At 40.2% G+C, this 18,908-nt stretch overlaps 1 protein-coding gene across 13 annotated transcripts in view; it reads right to left on the reverse strand.

Annotated features, from left to right (window-relative positions):
- HDAC4 (histone deacetylase 4) overlaps positions 1-18,908 on the reverse strand; it is a 318,456-nt gene that overhangs the window by 17,786 nt on the left and 281,762 nt on the right. For all 13 annotated transcript variants that reach the window (XM_081945679.1, XM_081945681.1, XM_081945680.1 and 10 more), the window contains 4 exons: positions 16,444-16,563; positions 9,146-9,243; positions 6,704-6,822; positions 5,415-5,548 (listed from right to left, as the gene is read on the reverse strand). In XM_081945679.1, coding sequence (XP_081801805.1) covers positions 5,415-5,548; positions 6,704-6,822; positions 9,146-9,243; positions 16,444-16,563 — 471 coding nt within the window. The remainder of the gene's footprint in view (positions 1-5,414; positions 5,549-6,703; positions 6,823-9,145; positions 9,244-16,443; positions 16,564-18,908) is intronic.

Here is an 18,908-nt window from a genome sequence, read left to right on the forward strand (position 1 = left end):
GCCGTTGCCTTGGATCTATAAGCGGTCTATAAGCGCTCAGTAAATAAATAAGTTGCACCCTCAATCTGCCTCAGATTCCACTTTACTTTACTGCATCCAGTTTCTTTCATTAAAAGTTCTTTTGATTGCTTTTTTGAGGGGCCGAATGGGGCAGGTCTGACATTCAGTGGAATCTGCAGCCTGTGTGCATACTCTACCATAGAGACCATGCACACAATGTTGGTTTAAGACAATGTCCAGGAATAAGCCAAATACTGGGGGAGAACCCTCATCTAGGACTGGACCTCTCTGAGTGGAAGAGGATGGAGGCCTTAGTAATTCAAGATCCAGGTGGTCCATAGGGATTGGGAAAAAGGACTGGGAAGGAGGTTCCAAGGGAGTGACCCTCACTCATGGTAGCCGTGGAGTCCAGCATCAGAAGTGGAAACTGGAACTGGAAGAGTTCGAGAACAATGAGAAGGCAGGCGAAAAACTGACCATGCTGACCTGGTGATGGAGCAAGCCTTGAAGTGCATTCCAGACCCTTAAGTTGTGTGAGTCCCTTGCCAAGTCCACTTCTATTGAGGCCCAGGAAACTCAGGGAGAGTACAACAATGGGAGAGTGTTGCCGATAGCCACCATGTCGACAGCCACCATGGTGGGTGCCTCACAACCCCAGCTGCACGGCCAGCACCGAGGGGGGCCACCAGAACTGCCTTACCAGCAGGGGTAGCCCCAAACAGAAGAAATAATTGGAAGACCCCATCATTTGGGGTGAAGTTTGATGGGGACCACCAGCAATTCAAGATTGCTACACACATGCGGCTGGGCACTCCTTTTTTCAGTGTATAGTGTGGTTTGGATTTTTTTCCTTGGTTGAACCCTGTGGGGCAAGGGACATCTATAGTCAGCAAGCCTTGTTACAAATTGGACTAAAATGTGAAAGGCTATTACTGATGATTTTATATGTTCTCATAACATGCCTGAACAGGTAGCTAGGCCCCCTAGAGGAGCCATGGATTACTATCCCTGTAGGAAGTAGGAGGAGGAGGAGAAAACGGAGAGACAGCAAGAGAAAGAGAGTTTGTCGTGTAGGCGTTCTTTTTAAGTTGAGAAAGTTTCCACACAAGCTTTCAATTCCAAGTATATTTCTTACCAATGCAAGATCTCTTACTAACAAAATGGATGAATTAAGGCTACAGATTGCAAAGACTAAATTCATCAAGAACTGCTGTGTTTTTCTAATCACAGAAACTTGGCTTCATTCACTCATTCCGGATGCAGCTGTTGAGCTGGAAGGCTACATAGCTCACCGGCAGGAGTAGAGAATCTGGCAAGAGCCAGTGAAAAGCTGGTGTATCGATATAAAGAATGTAGACAATCACTGCTCCATGGATCTGGAATATATGACTCTTAAATGTAGACCACAGATGTTAAATGTCTTCCACAGGAGTTCAGCGTGGTTTTGATTACTGCAGTCTATATCCCACCTGATGCCAATACTACCATAGCTTTGGGATTCTTGTACAACATTGTTAGTAATCAGCAGAATAAGTATTCTTATGCTGTGCATATTATAGTGGGGGGACTTTAATCAGGTTGATTTAAAAGCAGTGCTCCCTAAATTCTATCAGCAAACATATTGGGGTGAAATTCAGCAGGTTCTGACAGGTTCTGGAGAACCGGAAGCAGAAATTTTGAGTAGTTCGGACAACCGGCAAATGCCACCTCTGGCTGGCCCCAGAGTGAGTGGGAAGGAGATTTTGCAATATTCTTCTCCAAGGAATGGGGAGGGAATGGAGATTTTGCAGTACCCTTCCCCTGCCATGCCCACCAAGCCATGCCCACAGATCCAGTAGCAAAAAAAAATTGAATTTCACCACTGGTATATACTAACATTAAACATGATTATAAGATTATACAATTACCACATTTGGGACAATCAGACCATATACCACTGCTTTTAGCACCAGCATACATCCTTCTAAGGAGGCAGGCTCTGCCTATAATAAAGACAGTGAAATCTTGTCTAGAAGATGCTTCCCAACAACTTCAGAATTGTTTTGAAAACACAAATTGGGACATCTTTTACCACCCTGACTTAGAGGCACACACTGCAACTGTTCTGTGCTATATCAAACACTGCACAGGTACTATTACTGGGGATAAACATATTAGGCTCTATCCCAATCAGAAGCCCTGGATGATCAGGGAAGTCCAGTGCATCTTGCGTGAGGCACTGACTCCTATCATCATATTTCATGATGAGAAATATGGTCTACTGTCACATCATTTCTGGTCTTTTACATACATTTGATAAACACCAGTTTGCATACAGAAGAAATAGATCTACAGAGGATGCTCTAGCCATCACTCTTCACACTGCTCTGACTCATCTGGAACCGGGGTGGGTGGGTGGGTGGTGGCTATGTGAGGATGCTTTTTGTAGATTTTAGCTCTGCATTTAACACAATAATTCCACATAGACCACTGTCTAAATTTATGGATCTTGGAATGTCTTATTCAATCTGCCTTTGGATTATGGATTTCTAATCTGGCTGCACTCAGAGGATCCAATTAGGTAATCATATCTCTTCAGCCCTTATTCTTAACCACAGGGTTACGTATTGAGTCCCTTACTGTACTCTTTATGTGCATGACTGAATTTCCACTCACACTAGTAATACTATTACTAAATTTGCAGATGATACAACAGTGGTGGGACTCATCTCCCAGAGGGGATGAGTCTGCCTATCAAGATGAGGTGGAATGGTTGCTTTCATGGTGTGAAGACAATAACTTGGTCCTTAACACAAATAAAAACAAAGAGCTTATAGTGGACTATAGAAGGAATAGATCAGACATCCAGCCCTTGCTTATCAATGGATACCAAGTGGAGCAAGTGGCCAGTTTTAAGTTTCTGGGTGTTATATGAAAGAGGATCTGACCTAGGGCACTCACATTGCAGCACTGGTCAAAAGGGCCGAGCAGAGATTATACTATCTGAGACTTCTTAGGAAACAACTGAATGAAAAACTGCTGATGGTCTTCTATCGCTGTCACCATAGAGGGTATTTTAACTTACCGCATCTGTGTATGGTTTGCCAACTGCACAGTGGCAGATAGGACAGTACTCCAGAGGGTCTATGTCATTGCCCAGAGGATCATTGGTTGCCCTCTCCCCTTTTTGGAAGAGCTTTATAGCTCCCACTGCCTTAAGAAAGTTCAAAACATTCTTAAAGATCCATCTCATCCTGGGCACCCTTTTTTTGAACTATTACCATCTGGCAGACGGTACAAGATAATAAAAACAAGGACAAATAGGCTGAAAAACAGCTTCTATCCCAGGGCAGTAACTATATTGAATTCTATGGTATAGTGAAATATCGGGTTTTCAATTTTAATTATATAGAATATAATGGATGGATGTTTGTGTTTTTATTTTTATAGTTATAATGTACACTGAAGACGGTATTTAATTTTGTTGTACCATATGCAATGACAGTAAAATAAACTAACAAACTAACTAACAATTGGCCCACGTCTTGGCCTATATACTCTTCAGGGCAGAGTATGGCCCTGAAGGCACTAAGATGAAGAGCGTCACCCTGGTACTAGAAGGAGTTGCCACGCATTGGATGGTCATGCTTCACAATGAAAATGCTCTGGAACTGAGAAACTTCAATCACTTCATGGTGGCGCTCTGCCAATGATTCCAAGACCCCCGGGCTGACTGCAAAGCAAGTGATTGCATAAAAACAATCAGCTAGGGTCCTAGAGAGTTAGCAGAGTACACCGAAGAATTCTGTGATCGTACATGTCAGCTCATTGATTGGCTGCAAGACATCATCATCAGCTGCTTCAAAGATGGGCTGAATGACATTTACAACACTTGCATTTCAAGACCCTCCCCCAACCCTTCATGGCTGGTATGTTTTGGCTGAAGAAGTGGAGATTGCCCAGGTGCACAACAAATACCGCCTGAGGTGAGGATGGAAGAAATCATCTCCGGAGAAGAGGGAGCTGTCGAAACTGCAGACGCCGCAGCCACACTCAACTGCTTGCTTCAATTGCAGTCAGGAGGGGCATCAGGTGGCAGAGTGCAAGACCAGGAGAATGGTCATCTCCAGTCCCTTAGGAATGGATCCGAGAAGCAACGCTGAAGGGGCTGGAGGTCACCAAGTTCTCCCCGTCTCCCAAAATTGGCAAAGAAACTCCGATCCTGCCAACCAATGGCCAGGGACTGAGCAACGATGACCACTTGATAAGTGGCCCAATTATGCCAGTAACGGTCCCCATAGAGTTCCCATAGAGTTAATTATCCAATTGGCAGGCCAATTGGAAAGCCAATCTATCAGCCCTCAGACTACACTAGTTGCCTGGTTAACCCAGCCCTAGTAGAAATGTTGAGAAAATGATTAAAACAGCTGAAGGCCCAGTGGGGTTCTGCTAGCTAGCTGGATCTATGGCAAGCTGTCTAAGCTTCTTTTCCGCCTCTTCCTCCTTACTGTTTTCTTTTGTATACTTTTGTATTTTGTATCTTATTTTATCTTATAACCCAATACAAATGTTAAACTATATAAAAAAAGAAAAGTTTAAACGCTTGTTTGCACCCAAACCTGTCCTAAAATACCCAGATCTGACCGTCCCATTTGTCATCTAGGCAGATGCTAGAGATGTGGCAGTGGGGGCTGTACTCTTACAGCGGAATGAGCAAGGGAATTTGCAGCTGTGCACCTACACCTCTCTAGGTAACTGTTAGCGATGGAGTGTAGATGGGCAGTTTGGGAGGAGGAAGATTACACTGTGTGCTGGGAGCTCTTAACATGGAGGCACTTCCTTGAAGGGAGCAAGGTGCTGTTTGAGGTATGAAATGAACATTCTCTTATTCATTTCCCAAACAGCAAAATTTGGAAGACCGGTTTCGCTTGCCTTATTTGTTAAAATTTAAGTGGCTATGAATATCAAAAATACCTCTTTTGGCCAAAGATACAACAAATAGTTGTATCCAGTAGTGATATTTCCTATTTTTTCTCTGGCACTTCCTAAATGAAGCATTTGGGACCCATAATGTTTCTCACAGTATAGGAGAACTGAAGCAGTGGAAAACAGGATGAAAGAAGGAATGCTAAACGGAAAAAAGTAAAGTGAGAATAAACCCACAGAACCTGAACTGTCAGGTTTTGAAAAAAAAAGACAATTTACTCCTAGTATGGTGTAGGAAAAAGAACTAAGGGAAAAACTGGAGCTGGATCTATTTAGGGACTACTTTCCAAAGAGGGCTCTCACCACAATGATTTGCTTGGGAACTGTGATTTGGTGCAAAATTCTTGTAATTTCAAAGAGACTATAATGAAGAAATATATCTACATCATGATATATTTAAAAATAAACTGTCAATTAATGAGAAAGCATAAATTGCATTTTACGTCTACCTCATTTCCTAGCAAAGCAGAAACACATGCTTCAGATGCATCACAAATGGCTGTTAGGTCATGACCTCCTTCAAGAGCCAGAATGATTCGTCCTCCAGCCAGCCCCATAAGCTGTTTGGTGAGGTACCCAAAGCCTGAGAAAAAGCAAAAAAGAATAAGGTGCAGAACAGGGATGGGTACTGGCAGCTTTACTGTGGGTTCGCTTGTGCGCGCAGTTCAATTAAAATTGTTCTGCACATGCGCAGAACTTAAAAACAAGATGGCGGCGCCAATGATGCCGACTGGAGAACCGGTTCAGGGGTGTGGCAGGCCTGGGTTGCTGCTGGTTCCAGTGACCCACACCGCCATACCACTACCGGTTCAGCCGAATCAGGCTGAACTGGTAGGAACCCACCTTTGGTGCAGAATAAGAATAAGCACAAAAAATAATTCATTTGAAAAATCAGAAATATTTCAAATCATTGTCTCCATTTTCAAACCTATTCCCATGATGATAATATACATAGTCTGCTTCAAATTGACTAGAATTAATTTGAATTTTAATGCAGATGTAATCAATTCATTTTTTGAATCTATATGAAAATCAGAGTGCTCCCATATATTAAAAACATTTTAAAAAAAGATGTGCTTTGTTTACAGCCCAGAATTTTTAGACTTGGGTATATTAAGGAAGTATATCACAAAATGCATGCACTAAAATAATGCAAATTTGGAAATATTATAATACTGAAATTCTGTAAGTATGTAGCCTGAGATATTTAATAAATTTGTGGCATGCATGATAAAATAAACTTTTATGAGTTAATCCAATGTGCCAATTCTGTTCTATCTCTGACGCTCTAATCTGTGGATAGGAAAAACTTCCCACAGAAATCACATTTTTCTCCCCCTCCCTTTACAGAGTGGTCTGGTGATTCATTGTTTTCAATGCGTATTTCTCCACTGTATGTCTACTTATTCTCTTATAATCCCTCCCTCTCCAAGAATGTAAATACAAACTTTTAAAGAATTATCCTAGAGCTGAGGTGAGCATTCCAAAGAGTGGGGGAGTGGGGAAATGTCACAGTCACAGCCCCAGTTACCAACCACTTCACTTAACAAAAGAGCTGCCGGTCCCAATTGTGGTTGCAAAATGAGTACTAACAGTACCATTTTTGTCTTTTCTGATACCATTCAAATTCCATAAAGAGTGAGATGAGAACAGTGATTGCTAAATTTGAAGCTGAAAGGTCCTAATTGTAAATACAGAAACAAATGTATGTGAGATTTAACAACCTTAAAGAACTTACATTTTGCCGATAGATTATATCCCCCAAGAGGTGCAGGATGACCTTCTACTGCATCAAAACCTGATGACACCAGTACAACATCTGGAGCAAATTCATGAGCAATAGGCATTACTATTGTTCTGCATCATGAATAGCCAATCCCCAAAAGAAAAAAAAAGGCAGAAAACAGATTACTGTACCTCACCAAGATACTGAACTATTCGGTTTTCTTCTTCACTGGCATTTTTAACACAAATAAAAAATAAAGAAAGAATGAGAAAAGAACTAGAGAAGATGCTAAAGCTACAAACGAACACTGTAGCTTATACTGTAAAGTAGAACTTCTTAAGTTTACCATTTTCCTTCATAACTATAGAAAAAATGTACATTGATCTACAAATTTATGAATAGTTGCACAGAAAACAATGAATTATTCATTGTACATGTGAAATTCTATGGATCATATATAACGCTAACCAGATACAACTAAATTTGCTTAGTCCTGACTGAAATGATTGGCACTTAAGAAATTAAAGTGTACAGCTGAGTGTCAATCATTTCATAATATTAATATTAAGTTTAAAATGCATGCTTCATCTGCATATATCTAATTAGGATGCATGATTAATAAATGAAATTGTGCACTGAGAGTACAGGGCTGAAAGGATTAATGGTGAATTCAAGGATGTGGAACACTGTTGTCAGTTCTGTAATGGACAAAGTACACAGTACTCTTTAGTTCCTGTTGGTTGCATTTACTATTGTTTTGGAAGTGCTCTGGCTGCAACCAACTACGGTAAAAAACTCCCCTAGGCTTTGTGGTGGATTTTTATTCTTAATATTACACTATTAGTATTAGTATTACACTATTTTGGACAAAGAATATTTAGGCATAGCTGTCTAGCCTAATTCAAATGTTTCGCTTTGGAATATAATAAATGTTGTGAGAAAGATAACAAATATACTAGTTTTTATTCCTCACTGTGTGATTAGAGTGCAGTACTCCAGGCTACTTCTGCTGCCTGCTGGCTGCCTGCAATTTGGCAGTTCAAGTCTCACTGGCTTAAGGTTGACTCAGCCTTCCATCCTTCTGAGGTCAGTTAAATGAGAACTCAAATTGTTGGGGGCAATATGCTGACTCTGTAAACCTCTTAGAGAGCACTATGAAGTGGTATTGCTATCGCACCTTGTTTCCTGTGCTCAAATCAAATGAATACATTTCTATAATGGAGAGACTTCTAATCAATGTACATTTGAACCTTTACTTATGATTGGTAGTTTAATAACTGTTCAAAGTTACAATGTGTTATCTTCCAGCTCTTGTAAAATGTAATCCTATCCTCCAGTCATATGATCATTATTTGGGTTCTTGGCATGCAATTATCATTTGCAATCTCCTTTGCTGGTTTCCCCAGAAAATCAATGTGGATAGTTTGCAAGCCACCTGCTGAGAGGACTCCCTTTTGTCTTCAAGGGTTGACTACAGAGGGAAGCTGAAAATCCAAGTTCCTTTCCTGCAGCTCTGTGCACAGGGGGAGGTGAACTTGGCAGGCAGCTCTTTCGCTCTGTTTCTTTAACTATCTCCCAGAGATTATTGGGGATGCTGGGATTGTGGTCATTGAGTGAAGATACCAAGTGATTGCCTTGTTTAGTGATAGCTTTGTTCAGTGCCCGAGATTCCAATCCACTTGTGGTTGTAAGTTGAGGACTACCTATATGTGTCCCATAACGTTTAGAATTGAGGAGATATAGAGGATATATGCACAATAGTCGGAAATTTTTGAAATGAGGGATTTTGAACTCTTAACATAAAACAAACTGCCTATCTCATTATATTAAGGGTAGGGTTTTTTTGGAAAAAAAATATGTGTGTGAAAAACATCTGTATTGTGTTATCTACCTGACTCATGCAGCTTTTTGTTTAGAATTACTGCTAATTGTTTAATTTTTTTTAATAATGGCATATTTTAGGCCAGTGTTTTTTAAAAGTATGATCCCAAAACTCCTGGAGGGTGCCTCAAGGAATTCTCAAGAGGCCTGGACATTTTCCCTTGGAATTTATCTAAAATGGATTTTAGGATAATTTTACAGTTGTTCCAGCAATTATTTTCCTTAATCTGATTCTATAAATAAAGCCTGTGCCAGTGCCTTGATTTTATTAAAATGAGACTTACTCATCAAAACTTACAAGTGAAAATGCCATATAAGAAATATATTTTGAAAAGAACCACTATTAACATAAATAGCATGAATAATATCACATGAGAAATATATCATAAACAAAAAAGTTATAAAGAGATAAATTTCATACATTAAAACTTGCCTTTATGTAACATATGTCTTTTTTTATAAGCATAAGGCTTATGCTTAGCATGTGTACAAATTTGAATATTGTGGTTTGTCAACATACAGATACTCCTAATGACCCACCAAGCTAAGAAAAATTTGAAAATTAAGAATTACCTGAAAGCAGTCAAGTATTCTGTGTCTCCTATTGGTGGATTAAGACCCCCAGTAAATGCTATATTTATGTTAAAACCAACACCCAATCCTATGCCAACCTAAGAAATAGAAAATGAAGAAAAAGAATGAAACAGGTTGTGTATCTAGGAAATATCTATAAGATTATTTCTTTAGTAGCACTTCAAATCATTTAATAGCTCTTATACAATATAATATGAGAAAATACAAACCAATGTAGAAACTTTGAATGCCCCTCCTTCACTATTATGATAGTGTGATTGGAATGTAAAGGTATAAACAATCTTAACTTTTAAATACATTCATGACACTATCTGTTTTGTAAGCCTGCTGAGTTCCTAGTCACTGCCTTGAATGGGGCTTTGGACAGGATTGCTCCTTGCAATCCTGTTCAAGTCTCCACCAAGAGATCCACGCCTTCCAACCAGGGAATACCCTACCTTCCCTACTGGTTTGCAAATCTGAGAGTGCAAAACAAGACTTGCAGCATCCCCATGGTCATGTGATCAAAATTCAGATACTTGGCAACTAGTTATATTTATGATAGTTGCAGTGTCCCAAGGTCACATGATCACCTTGTATACCTTCTGACAAGCAAGAATGGTGAAACAGATTCACTTAACAACCATGTTACTAGTTACAGTGATTCACTTAAAAACTGTACAAGAAAGGTCATTAAATATATACTTTATTTGTCATTGTACATTTACACAAATGGAGCAAACTCACTTAACAAATGTCTTGCTTTGCAAGAAAAGTTTGGGCTCAATTGTGGTCGTAAATTGAACACTATTTCGTCCGGTATCTCGTTTTTCTTTCTTTGTGGTATTTTTCTTTTTTTCTTTATTATCTTGTTTTTCCATCTTGAACTGTTTTTCCCTCTAGGATTTCCATTCATGGAATCTTTCCTAATCTCTTAGTTTGATGAAGTCAGCTCTTTTAAAGTCTAGAACACCAGTCTAACTTTCTTTAGTTACCTGTACCTGCATGTCATGGTCACTCTCCCCCAAATTCCTACAATTTCCATTCCCTCAGCCATTTCATCCCTATTATTAAGTCCAGTGTAGCTGACCTTCTAGTTCAGGGGTCCCCGACCCCTGGGCCGCGGCCCATGACCTCCCTCTCACAGTGCATGGAAGCTGTTAAGCCTGAGATGAAAGAATGGCTCTTTGGTCCATGAAGAATTGCCAACTTTATCTTGAATTAAGTTGCTCTGCCTCAGATGGATACAGTGCATAAGCTAAGGTTCTCCTAGATTTGGTCAGGGTGTAAATTGCAGTCATGACCAGAAGGGCCTCTGCACAACTGTGGATTGTGTGTCAATTATGTCTTTTCCTGGACCAACAACAGTGGTGAAATTCATTTTCCGGTATGTTCTCTGGGCATGGCTTGGTGGGCGTGGCAGGGACTGCAAAATCTCCATTCCCCCCCCACTCTGGGGGCCAGCCAGAGGAGGTATTTGCCGGTTAACTATATTCCTTATCATTTCATTGTTATTATTATAATTGTTATTTATTAATAGAAATTCATTCACTAATTATATCTGGTTTCCTCTCATCAAACCAACACATGTGTGTACCTTGTTATCATTATCAATTATTTATTTAACATATCACTCTAAAATATTACTAAATTACTAATCACTAATCATATTGTAGAAGTGTGTCAATTGGTTACAAATAACTTTCATGCATCTCTTCCACAGTCATTACTTATAATTCAAATCACATTATATATTTTAAAACAAAAATCTTTATATATCTTACTATCAACATACCATGCTTCTCATTTGACTGTGGTTGTTTTAACATCCTTTTGCATGAAATAGTCCAAAATTAAAAATACAACCACATAGTAGCATTTCATTAATTATTTCTAATATTATCCAATAACATTACCCCTTTATAGCATGTTCTAAGTAAAAATTAATTATGTTTGATAACAAGATTTCTAATCCTCCTTTCCAAATCGCTGTTTACAATTTATATCCCAATTCCTTTTATTAAACCAGTACATATACAGTATATATTGTTAACTATATCCCTTGTCATTTCATTGTTATTGTTATAGTTATTGTTTATTAACAGAAATTCATTTGCTAATTATATCATATTTCCTCTCATCAAACCAACACATGTATGTACCTTATTATCCTTATCAATTATTTATTTAACATAGCACTATAGAAATTACTAAATTACTAATCACTAATTACTAAAATTAACTAATTTTTTATTATCAACTTTCATATATCAGCCTGTATCCTTCCAATAATAATGCAGTCTTATTTCTTTTGTCATTTTTGGAATTGATCTTCTATTTATTTCCTTAATAAAATTTTTGTGGACTTCTCTCCGCACCTTGTTGCTTGTAGCATCACTTTAGTAATCTCAATGCCCTCCATCTGCTATTTTAATCAGCTTATCTTTGGTTGTCAATCGTGCTTCTGACAAGTTTTCTCTCCTTAAATCCATTGTTTTTTCTCTTTTTTCTTCTTCCATGCCTTGAAATCCGGGGTAGAGTTCCTGTTGATCTAATTCCCTTTTCCATACTCCCCTTTTCCCACTTTCAACCACGTTCACTCTATTGGTAAAGTAATCAGTTGTCTTGTCTTTGTAATCATTTTCCTCTTCAATTTTTGGGACTTTGACTCCATCATTTTTTGCTGTTATAAACTCTAATTTTTCCATCTTCTTCTCGATTCTCTCTGTTACTTCTAATAAATTTTGAATTCCGGCCAGGATGTTTTGCAAAGTTAATATTTCTTTTGAATATTGTGCCATTTTGGCAAGCTGGTAGATACTGTCACTCTTGCTTTCAAGGCTTCTTATATTAAATTAGCTTAAACGCAAATTCATTTATGATCTTCAAAAAAGAAGGTTCTATTTCTTTTTCTCTCCCATTGCCAGTACGACTCTCAGAGTACACCTGTATAAACAATCCATGCCCTTGCTTCTTATCACTTTCTATAAACAAGTTGCAGAGCCTCGAGATACAAAGTCAGTGAGATCGAAAGGAAAAGGGAAAGTGCATTGTTTCAAAAACTCAAGCCTCCAGCCTCCAAGTGGCAGTATTACTTCCCACTCTCTAATATTATTTCAAACTCAAAAGAAACAAAGTTCTTAAATGGAATTAATAGTAAGAAATAAAAGTCCTTGTTGAAATAAAGAAGACTTTAATCCATAGATTAAAAAACTAAAAATAAAAAAATAGAAGAAAAACTGATCCGTTCTCTTTAATAAAAAAAAAAGTTGCGAGCACTTCAATCCACAAAGTAGAATTACAAAGAGAAATACACTATCCAAAGCAATCCAATATAGGTTAATTTTGCTGCTTGTTTTCTTCTCCTTTTGGATTTAATTTAACTTTAAAAAAAAAATTGGGCAGTCTTTTCCAAAACAGTAAAGTTTCCTCACCAGATGGACACACTTTCTCTTTCCGCTTCCCTTCCGTTCTGGAACCGTCCCAACTTCATCAGTCTGGGACTGAACTTTTTGTCGCCAGCTTGAAGAACTTCTCTTGGATCGATCAGGGACTTTGCGGTGTCCCTGAGATCAGCAAGACGTATTCTTCCTGTTCACCGTCTCTACAGGACGGTTTAGGTCCGATTGTACCATCCAGCGGCAAAAACATCAGCAGCGGTCTCGGGGCATCGAGACCGCGCGTCTGTATCATTGCGATGTTGGCTCCTCCTCCGTCCAGGCTTGTTCTGAAAGAATGAACTAACAGACACTCTGGTAAAGGGGGTAGCCTTCCAATGACTCTCCTAAATTTGCAGATGTGCTCCTTGATGGAGCGGCCCCTCTGTTTTAGGTTGCTGAGCTTATCTTACGCATAAAGGTCCTCCTCCACCTCCTCAAATCTGGCCTCTAGCAGTCGTAGGAAATCATCTCTGCCTTACAGTTGGGGGGGGGGGGGCTCTAGCCATTCCCTTGCTTCTCCTTCTAGTCTTTCTGCGATAGTATTCACTATGGCTCTGGGGGATCAGTAGAGGTGTCCATAGCATTCTAGGTGGATCTCAGCTGAGTCAAGGATTAGGGCTAACTGGTCTGAGTCCCCATCAAACTTTCCCCTGATCTGGGGCAGTTCGTTCAGCACTGTTCCTCCCTCCTCCTGTTGGCATCTGTATGCTTGTGCTTGATATGTCTGGCCATATTCCTCAACTCTAGTTCGGAGGGAGGGAAGGGGTTGTCTGCTCTGGATAGCCTGCCTGCTATGTGGGAGAAGCACTGGTTTCAGCCTCCAGCTGATGGGTGGAGAAGGGGGGCTGCGTTCCTGTCTGCTTCTTGGCACTTCAAAAGGATCCACTGCTCGTCCCCTCTCTTTTGTCCTGCATAATAGCCTCCCTTCATGGAGGGTGGCCCAGTCACATTCCTCCCTCTGTTGCTCTATGGAACTCCCCAGGGGCTCCATCAGGGGCTTTGGAAGCCTGGCTTGGTTCCAGTCTAGCATCCATTTCACTCTTTCCAGCTTGCTCAGGGCCCTTCCCTTTTTCTGGGCATTGGGATGGTGGAGCTCAACTTTAACTACTTTAGGGGTTGAATACTCATCTCCTTTTGCTTCGGCCACTGGAACAGGCATCTTGGCTTTGATGTCTGAAGTCTGAAGCTGCAATCAGACTCTCTTTGGATAGCTGGCTTTCTGCCATGGTTGCCTGAGTCCAGGGACCCCTGATATCAGGGGAGCGATTTGAGAGTCCAGGATTCAGGAGACCTGGTAATCTTGATAGATCTGACTGTCTGTCAGGTTTCCAAAAAATACCCTAATTGATTCATGAGTCTCGAGCGAAATTTCAAAATAAAATTAGTCATTTATTAGGAGCATTTATTTTGGCAACACTTTTTTGCAGTCAGAGCTGAGCCTTTTTGAATTATAGCTGAACTTTACTCCTGTTACCTCCTTCCCTTCAGTCTGTGTCATAAATCACATTCCCCAATGAGGTGCACCCCTCCAAAGTCTGCTGCAGTAATCTGAGATCTGACTCTAGCCAAAAATATGCAGAATGTCCTCCTCCCTTTCTCCCCCTTTCCTCACCATGGCATATCTGGCAAGGGAAAAAAGCAAGAATTGGTCTGGAAGTACTAGCATGGATAAAAGAGTGGATTGTACTGAGGAATATAAGATTATTGACTTACATGATTTGCATGTGTGTCATTATTGAAAAACATGATTTGCAATTGGGGTGGCATGCATTCTCATGGTGTGGGAAAAATAATATACATGGATATTTTCAGAGACATTAATGCATTATTATTGGTGTAGGAGAAAATTAAACAACATTATTTGAGGATACCAGTTTGGCTTTCAACAGTGGAAGCATTGATTCACCCAAATATTATTAATATGGGAAACATTGTCAGATATAAAGATATTTTGAATGAAGAAGGGGGACTTAAAACAAAAGAAGAAATGAGTGAGCAAGGGATCGATATAACATGGTATTCTCATGTGCAGATATAGTCTAGATATGAGAAAGATGCTAAATTACAGGATTTTTACAAAGAATTAACTGAGTTAGATAAAATCCTAACAGGAACAGAAGAAAGGTGAATAAAGAAACTGTATAATTACTTACTGGGCATAAAATTGGAAAAGGAATAAGTAAAAGAAACAATGAAAATTTTTGGCTATACGATAGAATTGGATAAATGGCAGAAATTGTGGGATAGCAATTACAAATTAACAATGCCAACTGCATATAAAGAGAATTTGTACAAGGTGTTTTACAGATGGCATTTACCACCGGCAAAATGTTTAAAGACAACTCAGATAAATGTTGGAAGTGCCACCAAATACCTGGATCTTATTATCATGGACATGTGGAGAGGCAAAGAAATATTGGACAAAATTAAGACATGGTTGGAAGAGATGATACAACAACATATTGAGCTGAAGCCAGAAACATTTCTGCTAGTAATTCCACCTGAAATTTATAATAAAGAGAATGCATTTGCACAACATTGGAAAAGTGTAGAGATTCCTATTGTTGAGAAGGTGATCAGGAAAATATTAGAATGTGCAGAGATGAACAGATTAACGTTAACAATTAAGGAGAAAGAGCAAACTGGATATTATATGATTTGGAAAGTATTTTACCAATGGTTGGAGAATAAAAAAGGAGTTTGGAAATGAAGAAAGCTAAAAACTAAGACAATATACTTAGAGATATAAATAAGATGAAAACTGTTTTTTAAGTTTTATAACATTTAAATGCTTAATATAGCTTAACTCCTGTTACAGCCCTGAGTGCTCTTATAACCATTTTGGCCTTTATTTGTCACATATTCTCTAGTTCCCCCTTCAGGCCCTGATACTTTCATACTCCTTCCTGAATTTGCTGTCACTTAGCATCACTACATCTATCACTACTGTTGTTTCTTGGTCCTTGTCTACTACCACAATGTCTCGTTGATTGGATAGTACCTGCCTGTCCATCTGGATCTGGACACCTGACAGGATCTTAGTCCTATTACTCTCCACAATGTTCTGTAGAATTTCTCATCTGGATCTGGAACAGTCTAACCCATACTCTGTACAGATATTCCTGTACATTATGCCAGGTATGTGGTTGTGTTTTTCAGTACATGCTGTTCCTGATGCACCTTACTTCCTACCACTATATGTTGGACTGTCTCCGAGTCAACACATAGTGGACTGCATAGTCTGTACCTTGCAGACCTCTCTCTCTTTCTCATATATACAGTGAACATGTAGTCCCTGACTTACAACAGTTCATTTAGTGACTGTTCAAAGTTACAATAGCATTGAAAAAAGTGACATGACCATTTTTCACATTTACAACCCTTGCAGCATCCCCACAGTCACATGATTTACATTCATATGCTTGACAACTGGTTCATATTTATGACATTTGCAGTATCCTAGGGTCTTATGATCCCCTTTTGCAACCTTCTGACAAGCAAAAGTCAATAGGTAAGTGATTCACTTTAAAACTGTAGCAAGAAAAATCATAAGATGGGACAAAATTCAAAAGCCAATACATTTCCCACTTAGCAATATACATTCTGGCCTCACTTGTGGTCATAAATTGAGGACTAGCTATATATCATCAAGAGCCCTTGATGGCACAGTGGTTAAAATGTAGTATTACAGGCTAACTCTGCTCACAGTCTGAAGTTTGATTTTGACAGAGTTAGAAACTGACTCAAGCCTTCCATCTTTCTGAGATCAGTAAAATGAGCAGTTTATCACCTAAATTTCAAAGTTATAGGAATGTATTATAAAAAGAAACTGAAAAGACATATTTATCATATTATTACCTCATCAGGGGCTCCACTGCCTGGGAAGAAGTTTCCATCATCATAACGATGTAGTGAAATATAAAGGACATTGGGATCACTGTAGAAAGCTTGCTGCGTACCATTTCCATGATGTACATCCTAAAATGACAGACATTGCAATACATCAGAAGTATTACTTACAAGTGGCTCTGTATATTAAAACCTCTTAAGATGGATCAATTATGGAAGTATGGAAATAAACAGTCCAACATGGTATGCTTTGGATTGCATCTCAGAATACGTTGTGATTTTAAATCAATTATGCTTTTCTCCATAGCAAAGGTAGAGTTTTAAAATTGTCATAAATGGATGCAATAGTTGCATACCATAAACTGTAATGTACATTTTGTAGTTGAGTATCTCATATGAGTGAAGCTCATAATATTGTGTTTGTTTGTTTCTTTGTTTATAACATTTATTGGCTGCCCATCTTACCTTAGGATAACTGTGGGAGGCTTGCAATCTTAAAAACAAAAACTGTACAAAGAAAAAAGCCTAAGTACACACACAAATACAGTGGCCCAATTAAAACATAGGGACGATGGGAGCAGAATAGGGGGAAGGTAGAATCTGTTGTTAATCGATCAACCACCTCCACTGTGATATTCTCCCATTGGAACCCCAACATTTGAAGCCCCCATAACATTTGTCACCAAACCAATAGAGCAGTGATGGTGAACCTTTTTTGGCTCCCGTGCCAAAAGCGGGGGGAATGCTATGTGTGCGACCTCCCCTGCTTTTGGTGCAGTTTGTTTACCCACCCCAGGCTCCAGAGCCCCCCCCCCCCCCCGACGCCCTCCGGAGGCCTCCAGAGCTTCCCTGAAGCCTCCAGAGGATAAAAAACGGATCTACGGGGAATCCGGATGTTCGGGAATGGTGACTTCCAGTTTGTCCATAGGTTTGTCTGATTTTTGACCTCCAGAGCCTTTCAGGAGGCATCCCTGAAGGCCCCTAAAGACTCCAGAGGGCAAAAAACGGCCCTATAGACAAACCAGAAGTCTGTTCCTGAATTTCCGGTTTGCCTATAGGGCCGGTTTTTCACAAAATGGCCTCAAAAGAAGGCCGAAATCATCTGGCAAGCATGCACATGCGCGGTGGCCAGCTGACAGGGCAACCCCTTGTGTGCCCTGACAAATAGCTCAGTGTGCCACCAGTGGCATGCGTGCCATAAGTTCACCATCATGGAGCAGAGTCTCAGCCCTAGCACACCTGGTGGCCTGGGGCTTCCATTCTGGTGGGGGATGGTGGCACTGGAGAATGGAGGACTGCGTCACCGAACTACGCCCCTATACCTGCGGCTCTGGACTCCGTCTTGTACACCGATGCTGCTGCTGCTTCCAAGGATCTCTTAATACTGAGAGGTGGAATGGGCACATGTGGACTGGGCATGCTTCAGTGTCTGAGGCGGCTGCGTAGAGGTGGAGCGCGCGTGGCTAGGGCAGGGCAGTGGGAAGGTTTAAATGGTGACAGGAGCACTGGGTGGATAGCCCTGACTTCATTTCACAACATGGAGAACATGGTGGTCAGTTCATACTAGAATGAAGAGGATAAACTTACTACAAACCAGAACCGAGTTTTGTGGTGTCTTCTTTCCTTGCAAACTACCAGAACCTGACAGGAAGCATCAAGAAAACCCCAGAAAAATTGCATGGGGTGCAATGACATTCTGTGACATTAGGCAACATTCTGATATACACCAAGACCCTGGATGAACATGTCAGCCTGTTCAGTTTGCATTAGGTCCTTAGCAAACTATTAGCTGCAGACCTATACATCAAATTGTCCAAGTGTGAGCTTCACAAGTCAAAGTTGGACTATCTGGGATTCCGCATCTCCCAGGTGGGAGTGGAGATGGAGCCCACTAAAGTGAAAGCAGTGTTGGATTGGCAGGCTCTGAAAACATGCAAACAATTGCAAAGTTTTCTGGGGTTCTCTAGTTTTTATCGCCAGTTCATCCTATTCTTCGCCCACATGGCTCTCCCGCTAATTGATCTCTTAAGGACTAAACATCTAAAAGGGAAGCCATGCCCAGGTAATCCTGTGCCATGGATTTTACCTTGTCAACAAGCGTTTGAACAATTGAAAACGTTATTCGCAGGGAACCAGTATTGAAACATACAGATCCTACCAAATCATTTGTAGCATGTGGACACTAGTTATGTGGCAGTGGCCGTTGTTCTTTTGCAAACCAAAAGGGGGGGGGGGGGCTACAACCATGTCCCTACACATCCGCAAGCTGAATGACACCAAATACAAATGGGCTATATGGGAAAAGGAGGCGTTTGCAGTCCAGTGGGCCTTGCTGACCTGGAGACACCTGCTGGAAGGGAGGGGGGGTGTCTGGATGGACCATAAAAACCTGGAAGCCTTCCAAACCCCATGATGGCTGTCACCCAAACAAGTGCTGTGGGCACTTCAATTTCAGGTTGAAATTGAAATTCAGG

Source organism: Natrix helvetica (assembly GCF_964273705.1).
Source record: "Natrix helvetica genome assembly, chromosome: 2".
Lineage (NCBI taxonomy): Eukaryota > Metazoa > Chordata > Lepidosauria > Squamata > Natricidae > Natrix > Natrix helvetica.